This window comes from Danio rerio, chromosome 5 (assembly GCF_052040795.2).
Source record: "Danio rerio strain M-AB ecotype USA chromosome 5, GRCz13ab, whole genome shotgun sequence".
NCBI classification, from domain to species: domain Eukaryota; kingdom Metazoa; phylum Chordata; class Actinopteri; order Cypriniformes; family Danionidae; genus Danio; species Danio rerio.
This window is the reverse complement of record NC_141025.1, coordinates 30,681,219-30,707,340: the sequence shown is the minus strand read 5'-3', so window position 1 is coordinate 30,707,340 and position 26,122 is coordinate 30,681,219. Positions and strand designations below refer to the sequence as shown.

Genomic DNA, 26,122 nt, shown 5'->3' with positions numbered 1-26,122 from the left:
CCACTGTGTCGCCGCAAAACAAATATGCTCTGAAACTGAACAGTATTTTTTCAGTAGGAAATAAGTTAGTTGATCCAATGTTTTATAGATGGAGAGTGAGATGATTTCAGTTAATTAAAATTCCTTTTTTTCCCCATTCGTTCTAGCCAGAAATGTAAAGTATTTTTATGATGAGATGTATATAATAGTTTGGTGTCCCTTAAAATCCAGATTCTAGAATCCTCCTAATATCCAGATTCTAGGATCATAACTGAGTTGCATATCTGTAACTTTTGATGATATGTTAATCATATATCATAAATCAGATCATAAATCCAACAACAATTTTTTTTGGACACAAAAAAACTGCATTATTTAAATATATGGCAATATTACTGCAACACAAGTGAAGTACTACAATACAACCAACTGCAGTACATCTACTGCAATTCAACTGATGTACTCTAACAGTACAACTGCAGTACAACTACTGCAATAGTACTGAAGTACTACAACTACTATAATGCAGTTTACAACTGAAGTACTTCTACAATATAACTGCAATTACTACTTTTCCTGGTCGATGGACAATGGTTTCCAATCTAGGTTTCAGTACTTAAGTTGTATTGCTGAATTACTACCACAATATATTGTATTGCACTTTTCAGAAGTATAACTAACTATAAAATACATCTACAATCATCTGCTTTACAGCAATAAATAATAAAACTAAAGTGCACTTTTAATACTTATGTACCTAAGTGCAATAAACTATATAACATATCACTATATTGCCCCTCTGAGATTTTTTAATGTAACTTCAGTTGTACTGCAGATTTTACTGCTGTTGAACTTTATAGCATTGTAGTTGAACTGTGTTTATATCTGAGTATACTGCAATTTTGCAGTTGCATTAAATTTTGCCACAGTTCTCCTTGTATATAGGCTACTGCTGTTGTACTGTTTTGTTCACTGCAGTTATTTTTATTATTATTATTCATTTTTACAAATGAAATTCTAATTAAAAAATGTATAAAAAAAATCCTGAAATTCTAAAAAAAAGTACACAATATCCTTGGAAGATGTTGAAGAATAAACCCTGCGGTTTTACTTCAGTTTACTGCAGTTATTTTTTGTAAGGGATGTCGGATGCAATATATTATAACGTAAACTTTTTAAATCACTAGCCGAAGATTTACCAACATTAACAACAGGCCTAAATCACAGAAAGTGTTTTAGTCTAAATTACTCATCAGTAATGCAATTTGCAATCAACCTAACTAAATAAAACTTTATAAACTAATAAAAGATAGTCTAAAGACTATTTGTGTCGCTAACATTAACATCAGCTAAGGTGTATGTTCTCCAGCAAACTAAACTGTCCACTGGAAACAATCCAATTATCAATAAACAAATACATTCAAATACGGCGTTGAATCTCTAATTATTTATGACATCCTCTGCTGCTTTCATCTCCCTCTCCTTTGTGAATTTTGTGAAAAATGATAATAATTGGAATCTTTTGGATCGTTCTATTTTAAACTCAAGGCCATGGCGAGTTTAAGTGAGAGGATAATTAGAATAATTAAACCATTGGGAGACTCTTTTCCTAAGCACATCTCTCTCTTTTCTTCTAATTCAATTCAACTCTCCTGATTTATCGACTAACTAGCCCGCATTGCATTTGCATGATCAGACTTCAGACAAGATCAGTTCTATGTCTTTACAATACCACAGAGACTGCAATTACTGGCATCCAGAGAGTGGAGCAAATGCTGACAACATTACCTTTTCTACTTACAGTATACGTCTAAAATGAATATCATGATCAAGGCACTCCAGACTGCTTTCCTTGAAGATACTTCGCAATTCAATTGTAACATGTTGTACACAAAAATTTGCAATGCAGTCTACTTAAAAATCTATTGTGAATCTTATAGAAGTGTAAGTGTTTAAGACAATGTAAGACCTCACCTGTTTTTTGTCATAATAACTCTGTGCAGCCCTTGTCAGGTCACTGTCATCTTTTAAAATATCGCTAAAAGTTATATGGATAGCCTGTGTGTGCTCGCATAACTTTTTAGCCTGCAGTAAGACAAAAGAAGACAATGAGAAACAGCCTATAAAATGAAGTAAAATTACAGAAATTAAATAAAAATGAGGTAAAGTTGGTTTTATATTCGCACAATCATTCAGTGATAACTTGTGACACGCTCCCTATATTGTTTACCATGGTACTTTGAATATTCGGTCGGAAATAACATAAAAATATGACTTGAAAAAAACATTAGCACTGTGTATTTGACTGTGAACAATGTTGTACTTTGATCGTCATTGGCTGCTAATATGATTTCACTCTTTAGAATTTGCAAATAATTTTTTTCATTCATTTTCTTTTCAGCTTAGTCCCTTTATTAATCTGGGGTCGTCACTGTGGAATGAACTGCCAACTTATCCAGCATATGTTTTACGCAACGGATGCCCTTCCAGCTGCAACCTAGTCCCTTTATTAATCTGGGGTCGTCACTGTGGAATGAACTGCCAACTTATCCAGCATATGTTTTACGCAACGGATGCCCTTCCAGCTGCAACCTATCACTAAGAAACACTCTCATTCACACACAAAAACTACGGACAATTTAGCTTACCAATTCACCTGTTGTAGTAGCATACTGCCTGTCTTTGGATTTGTGGGAGAAAACGGGGCACCTGGAGGAAACCCACGTGAACACGGGGAGAACATGCAAACTCCACACAGAATTGCCAACTGACCCAGCCAAGGCTCAAACCTGTGACCTTCTTGCTGTGGGGTAAACGTACTTCCCACGGCGCCACCCACAAAGAGTTTTATTGTGAAATTATATTATTATGGAGAGTGTGAATTTGTGAATAAAAAACTAACTTTACCTCAGTAGAAATGAAAACATTAATGGTTTACAGAATTGATGCTAAACAATTAGCTGTATTGTAATGTGTAAGGTCTGATGTTGTAACTGTGATGATTATCTGATTAATATAAATCAATTTATCATTAAATTCCAAGACAGAACAATAAAATTACAGACTAAGAAACAAAAAAAATGCAGATTGTGTGCGTGTGTGTGCAACTACAATGCTAGATGTCACTTTAAAAGACAAACATTAATTATAAGCCTAGGAATTAACATTAGCTACTAAAAAAATTGAATTATGTTTTATTTAAAAATGATGCACTTACTACGGTTCTTTTCCCTGATACTGGAGGACCCAGTAATATGATTCTAGGAACTGAAACAGATATACATATATTTTAATCAATGAACCATCTCCAATAAACTATAGATGTAAGATGAAGACTCTTAAAGTACTTCTAGTCGATAACAAAAAAGCTAGCAGTAAGTTATATAATCAATAGTGTCTTTTTACCCGGAATTTTTTTGCTCCTTCAACTTCATTTTGTAAACTCGTCTTATTTGATATCATGTGCAACTACGCCATCTTGTGGTTATGACAGTATTACTATAAGAATGTGTTAGTAACCCAAATATTATCATCCTCAAGCGAGGGACCTAAAACTAGTGAGGGAGCTATTTTACATTTTACATCCTAAATGTAAATACACAAAGCGTAAAAGAGTCTTGAAACCTATTTGTAAAATAATTTGTTTCTATTACATCACATTATTGAATCTTTTAGTCATACTTTATTAATTAATATATTGGAATATTTAATTATTTTAATATTTAAAATAATTTTTAAATGTCCACTGGCAAAACATTTAGATTCATTACTGCATTTTTTATTATGGTGCAGTATTAGTTCAGTAATTCTCACACATATTTACTAATTTTGTTCTTTTTTTTATTTACTTTAATCACTGTATTACTTCAATAATCAGGTATTAATTGTCTAATGAGTATTATGATTTTTTACTAATTCAATAATTTTTTAATTATTCTTCTTTATTTGGACTTTTTATGCTTTTTAATGACCTCTAACATTTTCACTGACATCTCATGTGGCCCCCTGGTCGTTCCCAGACCACAGTTTGAATTCCTTTGTATTAAATAATAAACATTTCTAAGGATTCAGGCACAATTACACAAATCTTACCATCAACATTGTCCCTTTCCAGAAAGTTAATCAGGTATTGAATGGGATCATCTGGTTTGTCCACCATCAGATTTCTCACTAGTGTCTGCAAATTAATAATTCATTTAGACACTATTGTCTTGTAGATGATTAACTTTTTAAACATTGTATAGACAAATGTCTTTACCTGGATCAGGTGAAATATGTCATGTTTCTCTGCATAAATGACCATTTCAGGGGGGATTCTGAGGGGCCTTTCAGCTGAATCCATCACTGCAATGCTCCACGAGACACCGAGAGGTCAGCAAAGGAAGGCTAAAAATGTGTCTTGGTTTACAAAGAAATTAGCATTTTATGAGTTTATATGTATAAAAAGCAGAAAACAGTAAGGTAATCAGTAAAATATTTACTACTAAAATATTTACTACTTTTTAAATTAATTTGTTGAAACTGGTTGCCTATGTTCTGAGTAAAACTTAAAAAAAGATACTAGATGAACTCTGGTAACTTACCTAATGAAAAAGTGATGAGCACATTTTAAAAGAACTACTTATTCATTAGATATTAGTTATTATTTATTAGATACTATTACACTCAATCATTAGATATATATATATATATATATATATATATATATATATATATATATATATATATATATATATATATATATATATATATATATATATAAAAAGTGGTTGGATGATAATGAAAATTAGCATTGGCACAATCCTCATATTTCATGGATAAACAAAACAATTTTCTTAAAAATTCAACAAGAGCACATCATAACAATAAAATATAGACCCTAATAAGCAAATTGAAATAGGTTTTGTTATTTTGGTCAAAAGTTTATTTTTTCATGATAAGGTTGACATTTTCATGGAATTGCTCATATATATATATATATATATATATATATATATATATATATATATATATATATATATATATATATATATATATATATATATATATATATATGAGCCTATACTATGTATCTAATACATAAATACTGGTATGTACCGAACATGTTCTAGTATAAAGTATATAATGTTAGTTTCTTTTAAGATGTGCTCAGTAAGTAACGTATTTTTTCAGGTATTGTAACGTTACCAAAGTTTATTTTTTATGTAAGTTAGGCTAATAGTTTACTTAGCTTTGCTCCCTCACAAAAGGGGAATTTACGCAAACGATGCGTTTATTTGATTAAAAATAGCATAATGTGGTTATCTGTTCAAAGGAAAATGAAGAACAAAAATATATAAAGTTACCTTGAAATGTAGGCTAACGTTAGCTGTGGCTAGTTTGTTTTGCGTTCTCACTGCAGCTGTTGCTGTCGTTGCCCTTGGTAACATGTGTAGCTGATGAGCAGATCACATTCAGCACCAACAGAGGGAGTGCGAGCTTCAACTCTAGTTGCTACGCAACATATGCGAAACAGAAAAAGAAGACACCGATTGTACAGGTATTTGATATGCTTCAGTATTAATACAGGTAAGTTCGAATAACGTACATGTGAATATTTGACAAATTGAAGACACAATTGGGCTAAAGTTACATTCCGTGAAAAAGCCCGCTCTTTAGTTTTACAACAAAGTTTTTTTTTAAGTTTTAGCCGTAGTAGAATATCCTTAAGGTAATTACATTAACGTTAACGTTACTCCTATTTATGAACAGTACTTCGTTTATTCTGTATATTAATACTACTGTAACGTTATTCATCTTCAACAGGTTGAGCAATTTAACCGAGATGGCTGATGTCAGACAGCAGCTACTTTCCCTCGAGCAGAAATATAAACGTTTCAAACAACAACAGTTTATATTTATAAATGCTCTGGAGCGCTCAAGAAAACATGCAAGGGACAGAACAGAGCCTGTCTCCACCATAAAACAGGTCATTATGATTTATTAACAGTTTTATAAAGTCATACAGTTCCCACGGCACCCAGTAAAGCTGTGATTATTGAAAAATGGGAGTAATCAAAGCGAACTGTTGTTAATTGTAAGAATGGCATGTTAATATTTTAAGCATAATTTATTATCATGTTAACCTGGTGGAAATTAAACTGCAAATATTTTCAAGTAACAACCCACTATTTTATTGTTGGTTGCAGTAACTATGCATACTTTTAAAGACACTGAAATTTTATTCATTAGTTCATTTTTGAATTTGTAAAGAATTGATTATTAAAATCTGTTTTTAATTTTTTTTTAAACAAATCTTACAGCAAACTTGTGTAATTATAATCGGTAGTGTATATATTATTGGTTCAATACTGTTAAATAATATGTATTGCATGTATCAATAATGTAAAATTTAAACAAATAAAAAACATTGTTTTTCCGCAGGTCCAAAAGTACATGAATCACCATTGCAGCAATTCAACTGACAGGAGCATCTTTTTACTCTTTCTGGAAATTATTTCTGATCTTGGAGGTGTTTTAAAACAACTGGAGTCCTCAGTGTCCAGCAGAAACACTTCATGTGAGGGATTGGAGACCTGCAAAGAGCTCCTGAACCCCAGCAGCAACATCAGTCAGCAAAGGGCACAGTTAAGTAAAAGTAAAATTACACTACTTCTTACATAAATATAAACAATTGCTGTCTGAATGATTAACCTTCAGAATTTAACCCACTTTAAGGATGCGGGAGTCTCATTAAATAAAATCAGATGGTAACATAATGCTCAAGGCTCCCAAGAATCATTGCTTATTATTTGACTTAATCCCCTTTCTTTACAGCTATCCACACAATGTGATCAACCGGCTGAGCTGTGATGAAGCAAGAAATTTCTATGGTGGGATTGTGAGCATTATTCCACTGACTTTGGACCTTCTCGCTGCCTACATCAGAGGAAGTGCAAAACGTCTAAGTTCAGCATCTACAGTAACACCTAATCAAACGTTGACAAAGAATGTTGTAACCGGGATCGATGCTAGCCTTGAAAAAGACACCAGTAAGCACCAGAGAAGTAAGTCCTCAGAGAAGAAAAAAGGATCTGGTGGTTGGCATGCAGGAAAACCAGCCTGGAAGCCACCCGGAAACACAAGGAGATAAAAAAACTGATATTTACAGATGTTTTGTTCTTAGTTCTCACACCAAGTATTATAAAATTCACAATGAGCTATATGCACAGCTAGTGTTGTAGGCATAGGCCGGTATAAGATTCTGATGGTATTATAACCTTGGGTATAAATATCACGGTTTCACGGTTTCAAAATTACTGCTCTCAAATCTATTTTTTTTACATGTCTGGGTAAAAAAAACATATCCTTTTTAACTTTTGTACACAATATATTTTAACTTAAGAAACATTTTTAAATATTTTGGAACAGTAAACATGTTAGGCTAATTCAAATGATTCAAATGATTTGACTTCTGCTGTTTTCATTAGTTTCAAAAACAGATTTTGTTTTCTTTTCTGCATGAGATTCTGCAGTCCTAAAAAAAAAAAAAAAAAGTAAAATTAAATCTTATTCATACCTTAGGAACAGTTTATCAGAATTTTGTCGGTTTTAAAACCTTGACTTTTCCAAACCACGTTATACCTTGAACACGGTTATCGTCCAATGCCTATAGTGTTGCCAATGATGAACTTCCGTTGAGAGCTATTTTCAATTCACTAATGTTCCTAATGTTGCATTGGTGTTGTAACTTAATTTAAATATAATCAGTTAAATAGATTTATGCATCCATTTGTTTGTTAAAGCATAAAAAGAGTTAAAAAGACTATTTAAATGCTGGCGCCATCAAAAGCCGCTGGCTAGCACAGAAATTCCAATAAAAATACTGGGGTAAAATTAATTTCCATATTTTAAAAGACATGGCGCGGAAAGATGTACATCTTGTTTGGTCCGATACCCACTTTTTAATCATATCTTCAGCCAGGCAAGTGAAGATTGCTGTTTTTTTTTTTTTTTTTTTTTTAAGAAATCAGATCTTAAAAGTGGCGATTTTGTATGGGGTGACAATTTACCGGAAGCCCTGGGGCTGGCTAACTGAAATAAAAAGCCCATGTGCATATACCTCATTGCCATTATAAAATTGATGACAGCAACAAAATTATGCAAAACATATATTTTTTTATTTTTTTTGTTGATCATAGCAAGTAGGAGAACACAAATCTGTTTTCTCAACTTCAAAATAGAGTCCCTGGTTACCCGTTACACCCGTCATCGCCTGATTGTACCATAGTTAAGATAACTTTCCAAAACGACTTCAGGTGACAGACAGGTTTCCTACTTTTTTTTGTAAGGCATTACGTGAAACAACAAAATGTTTGAGAGGGATATTTGTATAAAAACAAAGTCTGAGTGAAAGGGAAACAAAGCACAAGCTGTACGATCACACTTATGGTAACCTGTGAGAAGAACAGTCTAGAAAGAAAAAAAACTGAAAGGATTTCCATAGATTTCAATTCTCAAAGCCATTTCCCCAGCTGGCAGTTCGAAGCCAAGATTTTATTTTCTTCGTAACAGCACTTCACATGTTTATCTACAGTATACTCTGAACTGAAAACAAACTCCTAGAGCAATGTTTTAGAAAGAGATGAGTATATTGCTCTGCTAGAGTTCAGCAATCTTAAGAAGGGCTGAATTAAAAAAGAAGTGCTTTCAGTTCAGCCAGCTGCAGCCCATTATCTGAAGCTTTTTCTTGCAGATGGGGTCTGACCTGCGTAAGACAGAAATGAAAGAACATAATAGAGAGAAAATAAGCCTTCTGGCTTACAGCGAGCAGCTTCCTTTCAGAGTTTAGTGTGTTGAAGTATTGCAGTGGCCGTGTTTGTATACCATTAACACAAGAACATTCACCCGTCAGACACACCTTAGACCACAAAGTCATTCGGATTTCTCATTAGGTCTCAACTGGACAAATGCTTCAGCAGCAGCCTGACCCCGTGTTCTTCAAGGCTCTGACGGTCCTGCAAAGCAGCAATCTAAATCAGTTTATTATATATTCCCCATCATCATACCTTCGAGCTGGCATGAAGTGTTAGCGAAGTATTGCACTGGTGACTGGGCGCTACAATCCCAGCAAAGAACGTTAAATGCATAAAAATAAAATCTATTACTAGAAGTACAACACAAGACATGATCATTCTCTATAGGCCAAGCGCACAAAGCACTGCTATGGCATATGCCTCGATGATGAAATGTCTTTTGCGATTCTACTTCACCTATTCCACATAGCTTCTTTTTTGTTTTTCACATTTTTATCGGACTGACTGGTTGGTTTTTCAGAGGCATAATCTATTTACAGTGCTCCGCTTGCAATGATCATACTCAGTATTGTGCAAGTCACATTAGCTTAAATGAAGAAGTGACTTAAGCATTTTGCTTGGACAAATTTAGGAGGACTGGAAACTGAACGATACCATTACAGGAGCAAATACAGTGATTAAATCAATACATTTGCTGCAAAGTACAGTAAGGCCCAAATAACATCCAACCACCACGCAGTTAAATCACCACAACTGCTCTCTGAATACCCATTATAAAAAAAAAATACTGAATTTCAATGAATTCATATTAGACAGGAGAAAAGTAAGCCATTTTTTCTTATGAAGACAAGAGGATCTCTTGCCACTGTGGTGACTAAATGGCAACTGCCAAGCGAAAATGTTTTTTTTTTTTTTTTGGCCGTTTTGTAGTACAAGAGCTTTTAAAATGAACTAAAATGTTGCAAACCACTCTAACAAAAAGAGTAGTGCATACTAATACTGGGTCCAAAATGATCCTCTTTTATCTGCAGACGATGATGTCAGCAGTGTACAATCAATGCACATGGTGGGTCTCATTATAGTCCATGATCCGCAGATCCTGATGCCTCCTACTCTGAACATTATATGCCCGGGGTCTATCCATTGGCTGCAGGTCAAACTGGTCAGCAGCTTCCTCGGACTCCAAACTCTCTGTGGGGTCTGTGATTGGCTCAACTTTAAGATCCTTTGAGAGGCAGGTGAGGGTGGGCGAGTCGCCATCATAGTGGCTCTCACTCTTATTGCGGAACATTTCTCTGGCTTTCTTACCCAAAAAGCTTCTGGTGCTGGGGTAAGAGCCAACTGCAAAGGGTTGGCAGGGGAGGGAGGGAAATGAATGAGTAAGGGCGGAAAGATCTTCTTCCTGACTGCCATTAATGAGTGCTGTGGGTGTTTGAGGAGACGCTGCAGATATTTCACCATTGACACACACATGCGCCCCTTCCTCTCTTTTCATCAGGTCAGCCGGTAGAGATGGAGCAGATGGGCCTGCACTGTTGCCATTTGGCCTGAAATGGAAAAGAGAAATAGAATCATTCCACGATTCAGACATCAATCATATTTATTTCTTATATTTTGCTCTGCGAAGTCTAAAATGCATTAAATGATCAGCCTTTGGAGGAGAAACAGCTGTGCGTGATTCAATGAAACGCACCTCTGGTTGGTGGGACTGCTGGGATCAGAAATGGGCTCTGCTGGTGCATTAGTTTTCAGGTTTTTGAGCTCTATCTTGCTATAGAGCTCAAGCAGCTCAGTTTGTAATGCCTGAGTGATGTTCTTCTGAGCCAAATACCTGTTTTCTGAAGCCTGCAGCTGCTCCCTGTAGAAAAAAAAACAGTCAAGAAATAAATGAAGTCGAAAAGCAAGATACTCTTGAAAAGATGAAATAGAACCTGATCTTTGGTATTCTGGAGATAAATACAGCACCACTTTACAATACCCATCATCATTTCATTACATCCAAACAAATACATGAAACTAGATTTAGGAAACCGAACTGCAACTGAGGGTGCTTTCACACCTGCCTTATTTAGTTCGATTGAATCGCACTAGAGTTCGTTTTGGTACGGTTCGTTTGGGCAGGTGAGAATGCAGCAATCATACTCGAGTGCGCACCAAAAGCGGACCAAATAAGCGTACCGAGACCTGCTTGAAGAGGTGGTCTCTGTGCGCATTCAAACGAACCCTGGAGCGGTTCGTTTGTGGTGAGAATATGATCTGTTTTGGACTAATTCAGCTGCTGTAGGCCGATGCGCTGTGCATTATGGGAAATAGAGGAAAAATATTTGTTGACAACGCTTTACCAAGAGAGAGAGAGAGAGGGGGGAACATTACCTGATGGATCGTTGGTAATATTTACGCAAAATGACCATGTCGCAGTTTAGCTAAATTAATTCACGTCTCCTCCTGAAGTGACGAGCGATGCATTAAACAATGTTTTCCAGCTGCGGCCGCGCTTCATTTTCGTAATTTATAGTTTGTCTAAAGCAGGCATACAATCAGCCAGCGCAGTCGTCCCTCCAGAGTAAAAGGTTTTGTTTACCTGAGGGAGTTCATTGGCATTTTGAATTCTGACCAATCAATAAGCAGTTTAGGAACTATGTTTAACAACATCTGGCCAATGAGAGATGTGGATTTTGTCAGATGACTGCATTTTGGTTCGTTTCAACTGGTTCGGACCAAAGCCAGCAGTGTGGTGTGAAAACGACCCAAAGACGGCAGAAGATGCAACAATGTATCATTTATTACCCTTGGTCCGGACCAAAAGAAGCGAACTACAGATGTGAAAGCACCCTGAAACTGAATTGCAAATGATATCAAACCAAAATAAAAAATAAATAAATAAAAACAATTTAATTTTATATATCGATAAATAAATTTAGAAAAACGTAAATGTGTTGAATAACTTTTACATTAACTAACATTTTCATGGAGTCTGTAAAAATATATAAATATTTCAATTGTACCATGAGGTTTGGTCTAAAAGATGTAGATTCAAACCGCAATTAGAAAATGTATTTCAATTTCAAAAGGACGATTAAGGCCATAACAAGCACATACGTGGCCTGTCGTTTGACATTGTCCAGCAGTTTCTTTTGCTCCCGGATGACTTGCTCTTTCTTGGTGAGTTGGTTCTCCAGGTCTGTGATACGCTGCTGTGCAGCCTCAAGTCTCTGACTCTGCTGAAGAGAGCTCTGCCTCAAACGCTCACCCTCCCGCACTGAAGATGCTTGCAGCATATTCAGCTCCTAACATTCACAAGAGATCAAATCTGAGTTGACCGGAGCAGATCAAACAAATTTTTGAGTCCAAAAGTTTAAAGTTTTTACCAATGAGTGTTAATGCCTTGAATTGAATAGAATTAAATGGACCACATTATATAAATTGCCATTTAACAATGTGGATAAAAATGGTCACATCTGGTAAACGCCTCAGTATCACGCTTACCTTGTGCGCCTCAGGGCCCAAGCGGTCAATTTCTTCCATGTATAACTTGTTGGCTTCACCCAAAAGCAGCAGCTGCTTATTTAGGAAAGCCATCTGCTGCTCCATGTTTTCACTATTGTTCAGCTGAGGTTAAATAAAATGACAAATTATCAACAAACAAGATATATATAAATAAATGACTAATTAGGCCTGCACAATATATAGTTTCAGCATCGTTATCGCAATGTACACATCCGCAATAATCACATAATAGCATGTGCAATGTCCAGTCTTCATTATAGTTGAGCAGGTACAATAGTTTGTCTTTACTAAGTTTATCCATAACGTTGTAAAAGTTTGATCATCATTTTTAAAGCTGTGATGGTTATTAAGCATTTCAAGAGAGCTTAAAAAGCACAAGAAATTCTAACATTTGTAGCTTTAGATAACAAAGATTATTTATATTTAATTATCATATATCAGATGAAGACTAAACAATGCGTTTGATGATTCAAGTTCTGTGTCTGAACACTATATTAGAAAATCAGAAAACGCTGTTTATTTCATTTTCATCTTTGCTCTTTTGTATTTATCTCTGGTTGTAATTTGAATAGTATGCGTTACGTAGAATAACTTATAATTTAATAATTCTTTTGCCCCCCAAAAAGCAATTCAAGTTATCTTGTGAAATTGTATTTATCGCAAAATATATTGCAGAAAACAAAATATCACAATATAAATTTTTTCCAATACCATGCAGCCCTCACTGAAAAATTATTGTAATTTGGCTGATAGTGTTATACTTCACCTTGATAGATAGCTGGCTGAGCATGTGACCCATATTACACACTTTGTTATTGGCTTTCTGCAGTTCTGCCTCCATTTTGCCAGCCTTTGTCTGATTCTCCTGCAACTCGCTCTGTAAATTATACAATCCAAAACTCGTTTTAAACACTGATGTCACAATCTCTTTTATTATTCTCACAGCAAAATATTGGTGTACTGAGTGGTCAAGTTTAAACATGTAATTATTCAAGTTCTCAAGCACTATATGCTCACCTTTAGCACCTGCATCTTTGAGTAGTAGTCATTCCGCTCCTTCTGTAACTGCTGAATTTGAGTCTGTAACTGGTTCACGACAGCCTCTCTGTCTTCCTGTATGTGCACAGAGCGCCGCTGCTCCTCTTTCAGGCTTACCTTTACAGCCTGGATCTCAACTTCCTGAAGTTTGAGCTGCGTTTTCTGCCACACACACACAGACACAAAACATAATATTCATTAATATGAACATGCAAAATAAAAAGTACTGACCAGTAATTGAAGTTGTAAAGCCTCTCGGGTTTTTAAAGACTATTGTCATTAATTTCTACATTTTAAGAGTCTTAAAATGCTTTAGAATGGGTTTGGGATGAGATGAATTTAGCTAAAAGTGCTATTGCTTATTTGGGGGTTATGACCAGGGCCAGACGGACCCGGACGTTTTTTACCATTTCTGCAGAGAATTTTGGTAAAAATCTGCGGATTTTTGCAGATTTATTTTGGGAGTATCCAGCGGAGTATCATAACTAAAATCTTAATATATTAAATAAAAAGTAATAAATTAATGAATAAAAACTGAATAAATTCAGATTTACACTTTTACTCAAGTTAATAAACATAATTAATGATGTTAATCCTTCCCTGGAAAATTATCATTCTATAGTGATTGCTGTTTGGCTACGGTACTAGAAGACGGGCTTTATTTACCATATAGCTATCATTGATTGGCTCCTAAACTAGAAAGCAGGGCTTTATTTCACCATATTGACAGTGGCACTTTTCCCCATTCAAAAGTATGAAAGAGACACATCTTGTGTATTTTTTAGTCTTTGGTAATACCTCTAGTTTTATTAATTACCATGGAGTTATTTTGCTCTTCCAGTGCAGTAGTGTTGACGATGCGGCCAAACAGACGACGGTTACGAAGCGCATGTTGCTCTCTCTTATGTCTCTCATAAAGCAACTGGTTATGCAGCAGCAGCAATTGACTGCGTAACATGTCTAGCTCATCCGACACTGCAGGCACAAGACCTGTAAAAAAATAATATGTTGCGGTCAATTGAAAGTTCCTGTGCTTTACAAACAAAACAGCTTCACATATTATTTAATTAAAAAGCAGATTTTCATGTTTACAATCACAGTACTGATTTTTATTTCCATATATCATGCAGCTCCATTTCAACTGGGATTTTAATTATAGCTAATCAGGACAAACACAAAGCTTACTCTGAGGATTTGATAGTGAACTGCACAGAACAGTAAAGGAATTTGAAAGACAAAAGTAAATAAAGGAAAGCAACAAGAAAATGTAACAGGAAATGTTGGAGAAGGACAGTTGGAGGGCACAATTGTCTAGAGCACAGAATTAATTAGTAAAATGACTAAATACCTTTTCCTTTATTGCTATGCTGTTTACCTTTCAAGTGTGGGTCTGATGATTGGCTTGGAGAAGAGAAAGTTCTGTAAACAAAAAAGCAAACAAATACTCACAGTTCCATCACATTCAATACACTTTAAAACTTAGGGCTGGGCGATATTGCAAAAAAATTATTATGATGTTTCATATCATTCGGTATCGATAATAATTGAATATCTTTTTACAATACATTTAGGAATATTAGGATTTTTTTTCTTATTTAGCCACTTTATTTTCATTTACCAACATTACTAGGGCAAATAGTTGTAATAGTCAAAAACTACATATTTAAACTAAATATCTGATCTCTTTATAATAAAATAAACAAAAGTGTTAAAGACACTCTTAAAGTTGATTAATAAAATATTACAAAGTGTGTGTAATTGTAAAGCGTATACTGAATCAAAGCCAACTTTAAGGTATATTAAAATCTATAAGGTGTGAATAATATAGACACAGTAAACCTCAAACTCTGTTTTGTAAACAAAACAAATTATGATGATCCAATTTGAGCTTTTAAGTAAAGGATCTAACATCATTATTCAAATACATACTGCAACATTACAAATTGTAAAGTTGGATGACTACATTACCCCATGGTAAAAACTCTTTCATATGTGTGCTAGTGGCTGGGTTGCAGAAGAAAAGAAACCAAAAAGTTACTCTGGCCACATTTTTACATCCTTTTTAATTACAATGTCCTCACTGCTCCTATAAGCCTAAACCCTAAGCTTACTGGCATTGCTTCTAAGGCACTCGCTCAGCAGCCACATTTTAATAGAACTATAGCCTTCATACACAAACTTCATACCAAACTTCTTTTTTGTCATTATTGACAACAGTGTTTGGTCAATAAATACCGATAACGATCTTAATTGCCTAGCCCTATTCAAACTTCATATTTGAATTCAGAAGAACAAAAGCATACCTCTTCAGCACTTTCCCATGGGTGTCGTGACCCTGCTGGATAACCCGGTCCAACACCTCCAGAGGGGAGGTGACAGAAAGATCCTCTCCTTCCATCTCATCTTGGTGATCTCTTTCTCCTTCAACCCTCCGAAAGGCCTCAGCAGTCTTCCTCTCCAAAAACAGAGATGCCACCTTCGGCAGGGCGAGGTCAAACAGTGGCTCATAAGGCATGGATTCTTTTGTGAGATCAGACAGAGAACATTTACTGTGCTTCCCATTTTCAATGGGGGTGAACGGCCAGAGAGACCTAGGAAGCTGCTGCTCTCCTGCTTTAGCCGAGCATTCAACCCTGTCTGGTGTGGATACCAAATTCTGCTCATGGTTGGGATGAGATGAGAGAAGGGTGTCTAAGGAGCCAGAAAATGAGGATTCCAGACCAGGCCTAGATCCAAAGTCTAGTTTCCCATGTGTTAGACTCAAAATCTCCTCATTGATTGTATCTGGGGTAAAAACAAATATTGCACATTTTTGAGAGCAGAGCACATTGAAAACAAATGCATGACTGAAAACGTTGTCCTGCATTATGTCATCACTCTCACCATCCTCTCGCTCCCCCTCTGTCCTTTTGACAATGTCAGAGAGCTGTGCCAACGACACTGGAGTCTTGGCATCACCTCCTAGAATAGCAAGATCGAAGTATTAATCAATGTTGATTACTCAAAGAAATAAGACTCTATAAATCTTGTTTATTACCATTCTCACTGCTGTTATTAATACTTCTGGATGTGACTTTCTTCACCTCTTTGCACGTCTGAGCAGACGCAAAAATAAAACAGTTTTCAAGAAAAACAATGCACACAGCATGAGTTAAATAAATAGCTAAGCAAATTCTTCAAACATCTATGCACCTTAGCCTGGGTACTGCTGGTGTTTTGGGCAGCCTGCCCTATTTCCTCTGAGAGCGATGGGAGAGGGGATGACCCCGAGGGTGTGGAGGGAGATAGAGTCCACTTTCCATCCCCTGCAACAAAAATAACCCCTGAAGCCATCTGAGACAGCGAACAAACAAACTGAGATATGCAGCTATGTAGATCAGAATGCATTTGGCTGACCTGGGGTGCTGGGGATCCGTCCTGAGAGGTGTGAGGCACTAAGTGAGATGTCAGAAACTGTGGTTGGGGACATTCCTCTAGAACTGGGAGGGGTGCTCATCCCACATATCGAGGAAGGGCTCCACAGCTCCTCCTTCATCCCTGAGGATTTGACCTCATCACTCTGCGGAGGGACACATTTATTTTATTTGTATATTAACACATCAAAACAAAATGATGTTCTCATATCATTCCAAACACATACGACTTTTGTTCATTTTCAGAATACTAATCAATATATTTAACTAAACCTGAAAGATTTCTGTGCTTTTGTGAAAAATCAATTTACCCAGAGCTCTAACACTGCTTATTTTCAAAGAGATTAAAGCTGTCCTGTTATGCTTGTTCAATTATTCAACCTTAGTTAGTGTGTAATGTTGCTGTGTATGCAAGAAAATATCTGCAAGGTTACTGAGCTCCAAGTCCACTCCAATGGGAGAAAACATTTCTCAAAAATACAGCCAACAGCTTGTTTGGACTAAACCACTTTTTTAGATATTATGACTTCACATAGATTATCTTTTACATAACTAACACCCACAGAATATACAGAAAAGGGTGAGATCTGTTTGATGACGGAAAAGAAGAGCTACATCTAACAATTGCTTCACACTACTGAACATGTACAAGCACATATAACACCACAGCAGAACTTGTATATCGATCAAAGTTGCCTTAAAATTTTGAACACCCATTCTTGTCTAAGGACATTTTTTTGATCCACATCAAATGTTGACTTTCGTACATCATCGGCTTTAAACTTTGGTGGAACAAAGCTCCCTCGGGCTACATCTGTATGCAATAGTCCATAGCTCTGGGACAGCTATATTAATTTTGGATTATAGTCTATGTTGTGTTATGCTTACAAGACATTCTAACAACAGTATCTCCAGCAGAAAACATCCAGATATCCAAAGATACCGTTTTAAAGTGTAAAGAAATCTGTGTTTCTGAAACTAACGAAGACAGCAGAAGTCGATTATTTACCTTGACATGTTTATTGCTCCAAAATATTATAAATGTTTCTTAAAAATAAAATATTTTTTGAAATGGTTGGAAGAGATTCCACCAACAAAGGATGAGTGGATAACAATTGTAGATAATATGTTTGAAATGGAGAAACTCACCTTTTCTTTAAGACTAAACATGGATAAATGCTATAAAAATTGGTCAAAATGGTTTATATAAAAGACTATAGAAAACATATAATTTGCTAGGAAATGCTTTGCAATGAGTGCGAACCCCCCTCCTCCCCTTATTTATATTTATTTATATATTTTATTTTTATTATTACTTTTTTTTCAATACATGTACATATATAGGTATATTATATATGTAAAATATTTTGTTTGGACTGCACATTACAGATTGTAAAAGACTGAATCATATGGACTTGAAGGAAACTATGTTGGTGTTTATGCTTATAATACAGTACCTTTTACTGACGGGTTAGGGTGGGGGCTAATGGGAGAGTAACCTGCACTATAAAAACGACTGTATAAGAAGAATGTAATAATTGTATGTGATGCCTCTGGTGATCTGTTTGTTCCGTTATGTTAAAACAAATAAAAAACAATAGTTTAAAAAAAAATATATATATTTTCTGCTCAAATGGGGAAAAAAGCATTTTAAAATATTATATTTTAGAGCAGTAACCACAATACCGTGAAACCGTGATCTTTTTAACCAAGGTTATCATACTGTCAGAATCTTATACCAGCCTATGTCTACATTAGATAGCCTTGTATTTGTTTAGAAACAAAATGGATAATTTATTTGGAGGACACTTACTTGATTGTTGGGGGTCTGTGCGCTGGAACCTGAGTCTTGGGTTACAGTGAGATAAGGTTGTGATTTAGAGAGAGACTGACAAATAGCACCTATTGGTGTGACTGATGAGATTTCTGTTAACAGAACAGTACATAAGATCAGTATTCACACACACACACACACACAAAACAATTATTTACCTATAAAAATGTACAACTTAAATAGTTTTATGACAAGAATTGAGTTGTTGCTACGTAGATTTAAACAGACCTATTAATAAGTGTTTAATTAACCCAGGTGTTTGCTTGATGGTCAATCTGACCCATCACAATGCCAATATTATGTTCTCCCCATTGATATCCAAGATTTTGTCTGACAAACCAGCCATACATAGGAGAAAAATTGAAGAAAAAAAAAAAGTTGCAAACTGTGAACACGTCTTGTCATAAAATCACCCTTTAAAAAAATAAAAAATAAAAAAAAAAGCACGTTCAGTGGGATCGGCCCCTAAATTAGCAAAATGCCTTCAACTATTTTCAATAGTAGGAAGGACAACAGTACAGTAACAAAAGTACACCACTCATTATAAATGATTTTACCATGGAAACTGAGCTCTGAACATGATTGGCTATGGTGTACAGCGCGTCGCTGTATGTGATCCGCCAAAGAGGAGTAGCCCTCTTCAGATGACGCCTCTTTAGAATCCAGTGAAATTTTGGCACATTCAATCACAATATCATGTGGCTCAAATCTCTTCCATCTACACAGAATGAAAATGAGTAATTAGAACACAAAATGTCTACACAAAACAAAAATGAGTGTGAGCAATGATTTCATTTTACCTAATTGGATCAACCTCGTAGTCTTTGGTTCCAGTGATGAGCTCAGGATGTATCCGAACATGTTCCAACATGGGCTGTTATAAAAGCAGAATGAAACTGTAGTGTTAAAACATGCTAACAATATTTTATTAATTGCGTGGTGAAAGAGATCAGTCCTCACCTTCACCACTTCCTCGAACGTGTCAACATTTTCCTTCATACTGTAATGGGCACGCAGGTACGAAACGAAATTACAAGGATACATGCCATATAAACGATGGAAAAGAGAGTACACGCTGGCATGTAGATGGACTGCAAACACTCCCTGAGCATGGCCTACAGGACGCAATCGTAGAAAGAGTACTGTGAGATCAAGCCATCTGGAAACAAAACCTATCCAAAAACTGAAGCCAAATAAAAAATGATTTGTAATGTTTATACCTGGATGACGTTGGTTCCAGGCAGCAAGACGTCCAAAGATATCAAAGTAGTCGCAAAGAAGTTGTTTGTTGGTTTGAGGAATCATGGGCATTAGAGTGATCAGCACCAGCACACCGGTTATGAGAACTACTACATCTGAGTCAGTCTGGAAGCAGAAATTAATCATAAAAATGTGAATGACTACCGCCACCATTCAAAAGTTTGAAGTCAGATTTTAAATTAGCTATTTTTACATTTATTTATTAGGCATGTACAGATACACTCAAGTCACAATTCTATACACATCTCGATACAGAAATCAATGTGATATTATCTCAATATCGTATGCTTTAAAAATAATAAAAAAAAATGCTTAATATTATATTATTTGAATTTCTCAAACTTGGGGTTGGGGACTTAAATAGACTTTAAATTGATCCTAGTCCTCAACAAACAGGATAACAATGACATCAGAATACAACCATTCAGAATTCTGAAGATGAATTATTGATTATGGTAGACACATGCGTGCACTTTTTCATGGACTACATATGACTAGATAATTTTTTACTGGTAAAATCTGATTTTTAACAGAAAAGTAGCAAACAAACAACTCTTAGGGTTTGCTATGAGATAATACACCACATTAAGTGTAGTAATCACACCTCTATAGCCATTTAAATAATGTGTGTGCTTTCACACAGAGTGCCACTTCAGCCACTGCTGCGCATGTCTGTGTCACATAAAAAAAAAATACTACAGTGAGGTCTTATAAAGTGAAGCAGCTCTGTGCAACAAACTGAAAGTTATTTACAACTTTAATGCTCTTTATTCACAGTTTAGGCAACTAGTTCTTAGCATTCTTAGCACAGAAACTGACTGCCTCGTTTGCATGCACTCATCTCTCTCCATGTTAACCAAACCCAAGCACTTCAGCACCCATGTGATTTTACTGCCATGAATCATTATTAAAATTAAACAGTAAACTAAATGATTAAAATTATTCAAATATTGTTTACATCAGCGGATTTTAATTAAAAAAAACAATCTCTATAGTACGATGTTATACCTTTATTATTCACAATGTTTTTCAATTTAATACTTTTATTTAGCATGGCACATTAAATTTATCAAATGTGGCATTTATTTATTTATTTTTTTTTTTTACACAAGAACAATATTATTACTATTAAAATTGTCTGTTTCAAATAAGTTCTTGATAATAAAAAGACAAAAAAAAAAAAAACACTCAAAATTAAGTAATGTAATTCAACATTTCTAATAAGAAATGTTTCTAGAGCATCAAATTAACTAATTACAATTATTTAACAATGTTTACATGCACGTTCTTAAGCCAATCATGCTTTCTTACATGTTTAATGTCATGTAAACAAGCTAGCCGGATTTATTTTATTGCTTAAAGGTCAAAAATGACTTGAACATAAATAATTTTTTTAAAATACATCTTAGGGAATAACACGAGGTGAACAAATTATAGTTTGAATGTATGAAGGAAACACCCCTTTAATAAATTTTCAGTATTCTTTTTCTAATGCATCTCAGATCAAAATAACGTGCACTGATAATATTATGCAGTAACACTTCAGTGGCCTTTATTTTGGTACCTTGAGGCATTTGAGCAGCGAGACAAGCAGAGGGAAGCGTGCGATCTTGTGGATCCATGGTGGCTGTTTGCGAACAACATGACCAAGGAGGGTGATGGTGGAGAGACGACAGCTCTGCTTGCCCATGCATTCATTCATCTTATCTAAAAGATACTACAGAAAAAAACACACACAAATAAAAATAGTCCATTATTCGTCAGTCACAGATGTTCTGAAATCCAGGATGACATTATTCAGCTAAAGAATACTTATAATGGTAAGCATTTTTCTCACCTTATCATGAGGCTCCCGGACAGAAGACAGGATGTCCACAGCTTGAGATGAGTTTGTCTGAAGGAAATAGTCTACAAGGCTATTCAGCAACATGGTCCCTTTATCTACAGAAAGAAATGAAAAGAATATTTAATACATACTTTAAGGGAGTTTTCATATTTCAAAACTTATATATAAATTATATATAAATAATAAAATTATAATTATATATTATTTATATCAATGAATGTGCACGTAATGATACTTTTATCAGCTTGGAACTTGTAAAGAGCTTCAAAATGTGTAAAAGAGTCAAAAAAGTGGCAGCAATTGCTCTGCAAAAAGATCACACATCATTACTGAATATTGCCTGTCTTACTTGTAAAGCTGCTTTGACACAATTTGAATTTCATCAAGTGCTATGGTAACTAAAGTCAAGAGAGAGAGAGAATTTTGAGTTTATTGCCATATCAGATTCTATGGCTATGTCATGGCAAAAAAAAAAGAATCAAAGTTTAACACATTTATAAATAACACCTTTCTATAATTGTAAAAAAAAAGTAATCTAACAATTAAAAGTGATCAACAGCAATAATAAACAAGGCAAAATACATAAATAATAATAAACAAGATAAAAAAAAAATCTAAAACTGTTATTTAAGGGTTACTTTTGATAAAAAAAACACAATATTAAAAGGATTCACATTTAAAAATATTTAAAGTCTTTCCAGATAAATTTGTTGTCTAATAACATTAGAAATCGGGCATTCCACAAGAATATGTTTACTAGTTTGGCTTCTGTTGCAATATTGACATTTTGGGGGTTCTTCTTTTTTGAGTAAATGTTCATGTGGAAGTCTTGTGTCTCCAATACGGCATCTTCTGTAAACAATCTCATCATGTCTCGAGTTAATAAACTGAAATAATAACTGGATTTTGTTCCTATTTTAGGCCGGATTTCAAAAAGTTTATTTTTTGAGTACTGATCCCATTCTGCTTGGCATTTGTTAAAAATGTAGCCTTTTAATAGTGGCTTTAAATCTGAAGGTTGGATTTTGCACTCCATTTATCTTTCCGGTTAGGGCTGTTTTGGCAGCTTTATCGCTTGTTCATTTCCAAACAGTCCAACATGTGCTGGGATCCAGCAGAAAACTATATTATAAAATGTTCTCTGTAGTTCATTCGCTTTGATAAGAATGTCAATAATGATGGGGTGTTCCAGTTTAAAAGAATTCAATGTTTGTAGACAAGACTCAAAAAGTCAAGAAGCCATGCTCCAAACTGTAATGTTATGAACTGTAATGACCAACAACATGATTAATCATCATGACTTGGAAAAAAAACAGCTATGGTTGAGCATTCTGTCCTATATATGGTCATATCATATGACATCATTAATTATCTTTAGATGTTTAGATGTAAAACTCAGAGGTGGACTGATGTCTGTTGCACACATCACGGTAGAATGGTAGTGTTCACACAAATTCAAATGAACCACATTAAGTGACATCGAAGCATGGCTTGTTTTAATCTAATCTCTAAATACACCCTAAATGCATCCACTGATGATGACAACAACTTACAAACCTACCATCATTTAAGTATTAAAAATAATAGTTTGAACAAGAACAGTGTTGCAAATTTCTATTTGACCCATGCACTCAAGGTATTCTGTAAACACAAGAACAGACCAACCTGCACTGAGAGTTTCCTGCAGCAAGGTTTTGACCTGTTCCAGCTCATGTAGGTCAGTGGACCCCAGAAGAGGGATGAGGTCAAACACACTTGGCTGCTCTTTGGCCATAGTTGTGCAGGACAGTGGGCAGGACTGATGCCTTTGTCACAGCAGAAATCGATGTCCTGTGGTGTCAGCATGGGGTGCCTATGTATGAACTGGTGACCCAAAATAAAAAATAAAAACATTAATGTGAATAAAAACAAACTTACAACTAATACACACTGCCCGTCTTTAAATATAGCAAGGCATGTATGTACCCAGACAACAGATTTGACACAGATGTATTAGGAATATACAGTTTACAACATATACAACAAGAAAATGCTGAAGTGTGCTAGTAATACATACTGATATTATACATAAATAATGGAAACAGAGTTTTTAATGATGTATGCAACAGCAATAGCATGTTTTGGACCAATGCACTAGCAAGACGATTCTAGAAAATGTTCTCTAATTTTCAATACCAACACCATTTTAGCATATTCACAGACAATAGCAGGACTTTTGAACATATACTACTATGTACAATACCGTGTTTCCTGTCTGGATATATACGTATGGTGATTTATGGAGTAAGTTACCACATAAATATCATGCTATCATGCAAAATACAACGAACAGGATATTCATTCAGCAACATGGAATAACCACACGATACCCGAACAGCAAAACAAAAGCAATATTTTGCAAGTGTAATCTTGACAATGCAGTCGTGCATGAAGGCCAAAAAATGTTGTCTAAGTAGTAAGCTCATTGTGTGTTGAGACGTAGCCTTAGTGAAAATCAAATGTAGCCTGTCATGCTTGGATTCAGTCTTACTTGCGAACAAACAAGCTGAACTGCGAACGTTCATAAAGACTTGAGGCCAAATAAAATGAGTAAGTCTTCGCGAATACACACCGTAATGAAACTAGACACAATTATCTCGGTCTTAAACTGCATTAAGCGTTAAACCCACTGAAAAAGCAGTTGTTGTAAACGCCGTAAATTACGTGACAGCAGTGCATTTATCACTGAAGTCTGACAAGCTAGGGCTTCAGCTCTGCTTCACGTCCATGACACCTTCTGCAATCTGCTTTTACTAAACCCTGACTTACTAATAAGACAAATATAGCACATTAAACAATCACCAGGTGCCTCAAAAAACAGTTTATTACCGTATAGAGAGTGCGAACTTCATACAGTCGCCATCTTGAACACCTCACGACCTTTTACACTACTGAGCTGTTTGCGCAGACGAAAAACTTCTATTGCTAACGAGCCCCGCGCGAGTGCAATCCAGAGATGAGGATTTATGGTTGATGTTTAATTATAGAAAGGATACTGACCGACTCCTCCGTCTCGCTGTCACAAGATCACGGCATGAGTGGCAGATAGGTGTGAAGTGCTGCTGTGCAATGAGAGCTAGCTAAGCATGTAGCGGCTTCAGCGTGACAGAATCGCACAGCGCATGCGCGGCCTTTAAAGGACAAACATGTTTATTTGCAAACAGCAAGCAGTGTGAGTTTTCTTAATTTACATTGCCATTAAAAAAACGAGCAGTTTGACGTTCCTAATATCATATTCTTGCTTAATTCCTAAACTTATTTCAACTCAAAGTGACAGTGGACATGGCAAACAAATCTAATAGGCTACTATGTAAACAGAAATGATAACATTTGCAATGGATTTTTTAATAACATGTAATATAATTTTAAAAACGACGTAAAATAATACTAATAATTTTATAATATTAATTGCTATTAATATATTGTTATATTACAACAATTATTGTTATTTATATTATCACTAATACATTATTTTAGATTTTATTTAGTTTTTTATCCTACATCCTATTGCATTTTAAAGGGTACAGCATATTATTATTATTAATTCATTCATTATGTGTCTTTTTGGCTTTATTAATCTGGGGTCCCCACAGCAGAATGAACCGCCAACTTATCCAGCACATGTTTTACGCAGCGGATGCCCTTCCGGATGCCTACTCATTCACACTCATACACTTTGGACAGTTTAGCCTACCCACTCCACCTGTACCATGTCTTTGGACTGTGGGGGAAACCGGAATACCTGGAGGAAACCCACGCGAACGCAGGGAGAACATGCAAACTCAACAAAAAACGCCAACTGACCCAGCCAAGGCTCGAACCAGCGACCTTCTTGCTGTGAGGCGACAGCACTACTTACAGCCCCACTTTATGCATCACCTTATTATTATTAATGTTATTAATTTTATTATTATTATTATTATTATTATTATAACAGAAAAGTTTGTTGTTTCTCATGAGCAGGAGAGGCTTTAGTAATTTGGGGGCCCTAAGCAACTTCAGCATTTAATTTTTATTTATTTTGCAGTTTTTTTTCTATCATTCAATCTTCTTTTCTACGTTTTATCTTAATGTAAGTTTCACATTTTAAATAATTACATGTCTTAAAATGAATTTACAAAAATAATATAAATAAATTTGAAATTGTTTTTTCAATTGTTTTTTAATAATATAACTATTACATACCATTACTTTTATTATAATAATATTATGTTTTATTGTATATTAAATAATATTTAATTACGCAAAAATATTAGTTTGACTCTAACTGAACAAAATATGATAGAAAATTATGTTATATATAGTTTATAGGTATAATTTATACTTCTAGATATTTATAGGAGGCATCCAAGATGTCCTCGGGCCCCAAGTGGATGCTTGCCTTGCTTATTGGTTAAATTATTGGTTAAAT

At 35.1% G+C, this 26,122-nt stretch overlaps 3 protein-coding genes across 23 annotated transcripts in view; 1 reads left to right on the top strand and 2 right to left on the bottom strand.

Moving 5' to 3' along the window:
* Nucleotides 1-5,403, bottom strand: part of ak8 (adenylate kinase 8) — a 40,752-nt gene extending 35,349 nt beyond the window's left edge. For 4 of the 13 annotated variants that reach the window (XR_015490244.1, XR_015490246.1, XM_087251948.1 and 1 more), the window contains exons 1-5: nt 5,325-5,389; nt 4,238-4,331; nt 4,072-4,156; nt 3,197-3,246; nt 1,954-2,064 (exon numbers count right to left, since the gene is read on the bottom strand). Coding sequence is in view for 7 of the 13 variants with exons in the window: in XM_087251948.1 (XP_087108074.1) it covers nt 1,954-2,064; nt 3,197-3,246; nt 4,072-4,156; nt 4,238-4,321 (330 nt within the window). In the remaining 6 variants the exon portion in view is untranslated. 13 annotated transcript variants of the gene reach the window in all.
* A 58-nt stretch (nt 5,404-5,461) lies between these two features.
* Nucleotides 5,462-7,497, top strand: spaca9 (sperm acrosome associated 9). Of its 2 annotated transcripts, none has more exons than XM_087252882.1 (4): nt 5,462-5,518; nt 5,785-5,947; nt 6,403-6,605; nt 6,796-7,128. In XM_087252882.1, the coding sequence occupies exons 1-4, from the start codon at nt 5,484-5,486 to the stop codon at nt 7,109-7,111; spliced, it is 717 nt and encodes a 238-aa protein (XP_087109008.1). In that variant the 5' UTR covers nt 5,462-5,483; the 3' UTR covers nt 7,112-7,128.
* Nucleotides 7,498-8,701: 1,204 nt separating this feature from the next.
* tsc1a (TSC complex subunit 1a) lies at nt 8,702-24,818 on the bottom strand. 8 transcript variants are annotated; one of them, XM_087251373.1, is made up of 22 exons: nt 24,541-24,818; nt 23,338-23,535; nt 21,664-21,767; nt 21,391-21,543; nt 19,787-19,931; nt 19,527-19,681; nt 19,367-19,440; nt 19,124-19,284; nt 18,546-18,658; nt 16,716-16,878; nt 16,512-16,624; nt 16,357-16,414; nt 16,203-16,280; nt 15,623-16,103; nt 14,668-14,738; nt 14,137-14,309; nt 13,299-13,481; nt 13,048-13,158; nt 12,261-12,383; nt 11,874-12,061; nt 10,468-10,632; nt 8,702-10,321 (listed from the first exon to the last, which is right to left on the bottom strand). In XM_087251373.1, the coding sequence occupies exons 2-22, from the start codon at nt 23,444-23,446 to the stop codon at nt 9,829-9,831; spliced, it is 3,414 nt and encodes a 1,137-aa protein (XP_087107499.1). In that variant the 5' UTR covers nt 23,447-23,535; nt 24,541-24,818; the 3' UTR covers nt 8,702-9,828.
* Between the last annotated feature and the right edge of the window lie 1,304 nt (nt 24,819-26,122).

Excerpts from the sequence above, each read along its gene's own strand:
- spaca9 (XM_087252882.1), top strand. The coding sequence starts at position 5,484 with ATGCGAAACAGAAAAAGAAGACACCGATTGTACAG. Across the intron at positions 5,519-5,784 it reads AGAAGACACCGATTGTACAG|GTTGAGCAATTTAACCGAGA; the intron begins GTATTTGATATG and ends CATCTTCAACAG. Across the intron at positions 5,948-6,402 it reads CTGTCTCCACCATAAAACAG|GTCCAAAAGTACATGAATCA; the intron begins GTCATTATGATT and ends GTTTTTCCGCAG.
- tsc1a (XM_087251373.1), bottom strand. The coding sequence starts at position 23,446 with ATGGCCAAAGAGCAGCCAAGTGTGTTTGACCTCATCCCTCTTCTGGGG. Across the intron at positions 21,544-21,663 it reads TCCGGGAGCCTCATGATAAG|TATCTTTTAGATAAGATGAA; the intron begins GTGAGAAAAATG and ends TTTTTTCTGTAG. Across the intron at positions 19,682-19,786 it reads CTGGAACCAACGTCATCCAG|GCCATGCTCAGGGAGTGTTT; the intron begins GTATAAACATTA and ends TGCGTCCTGTAG.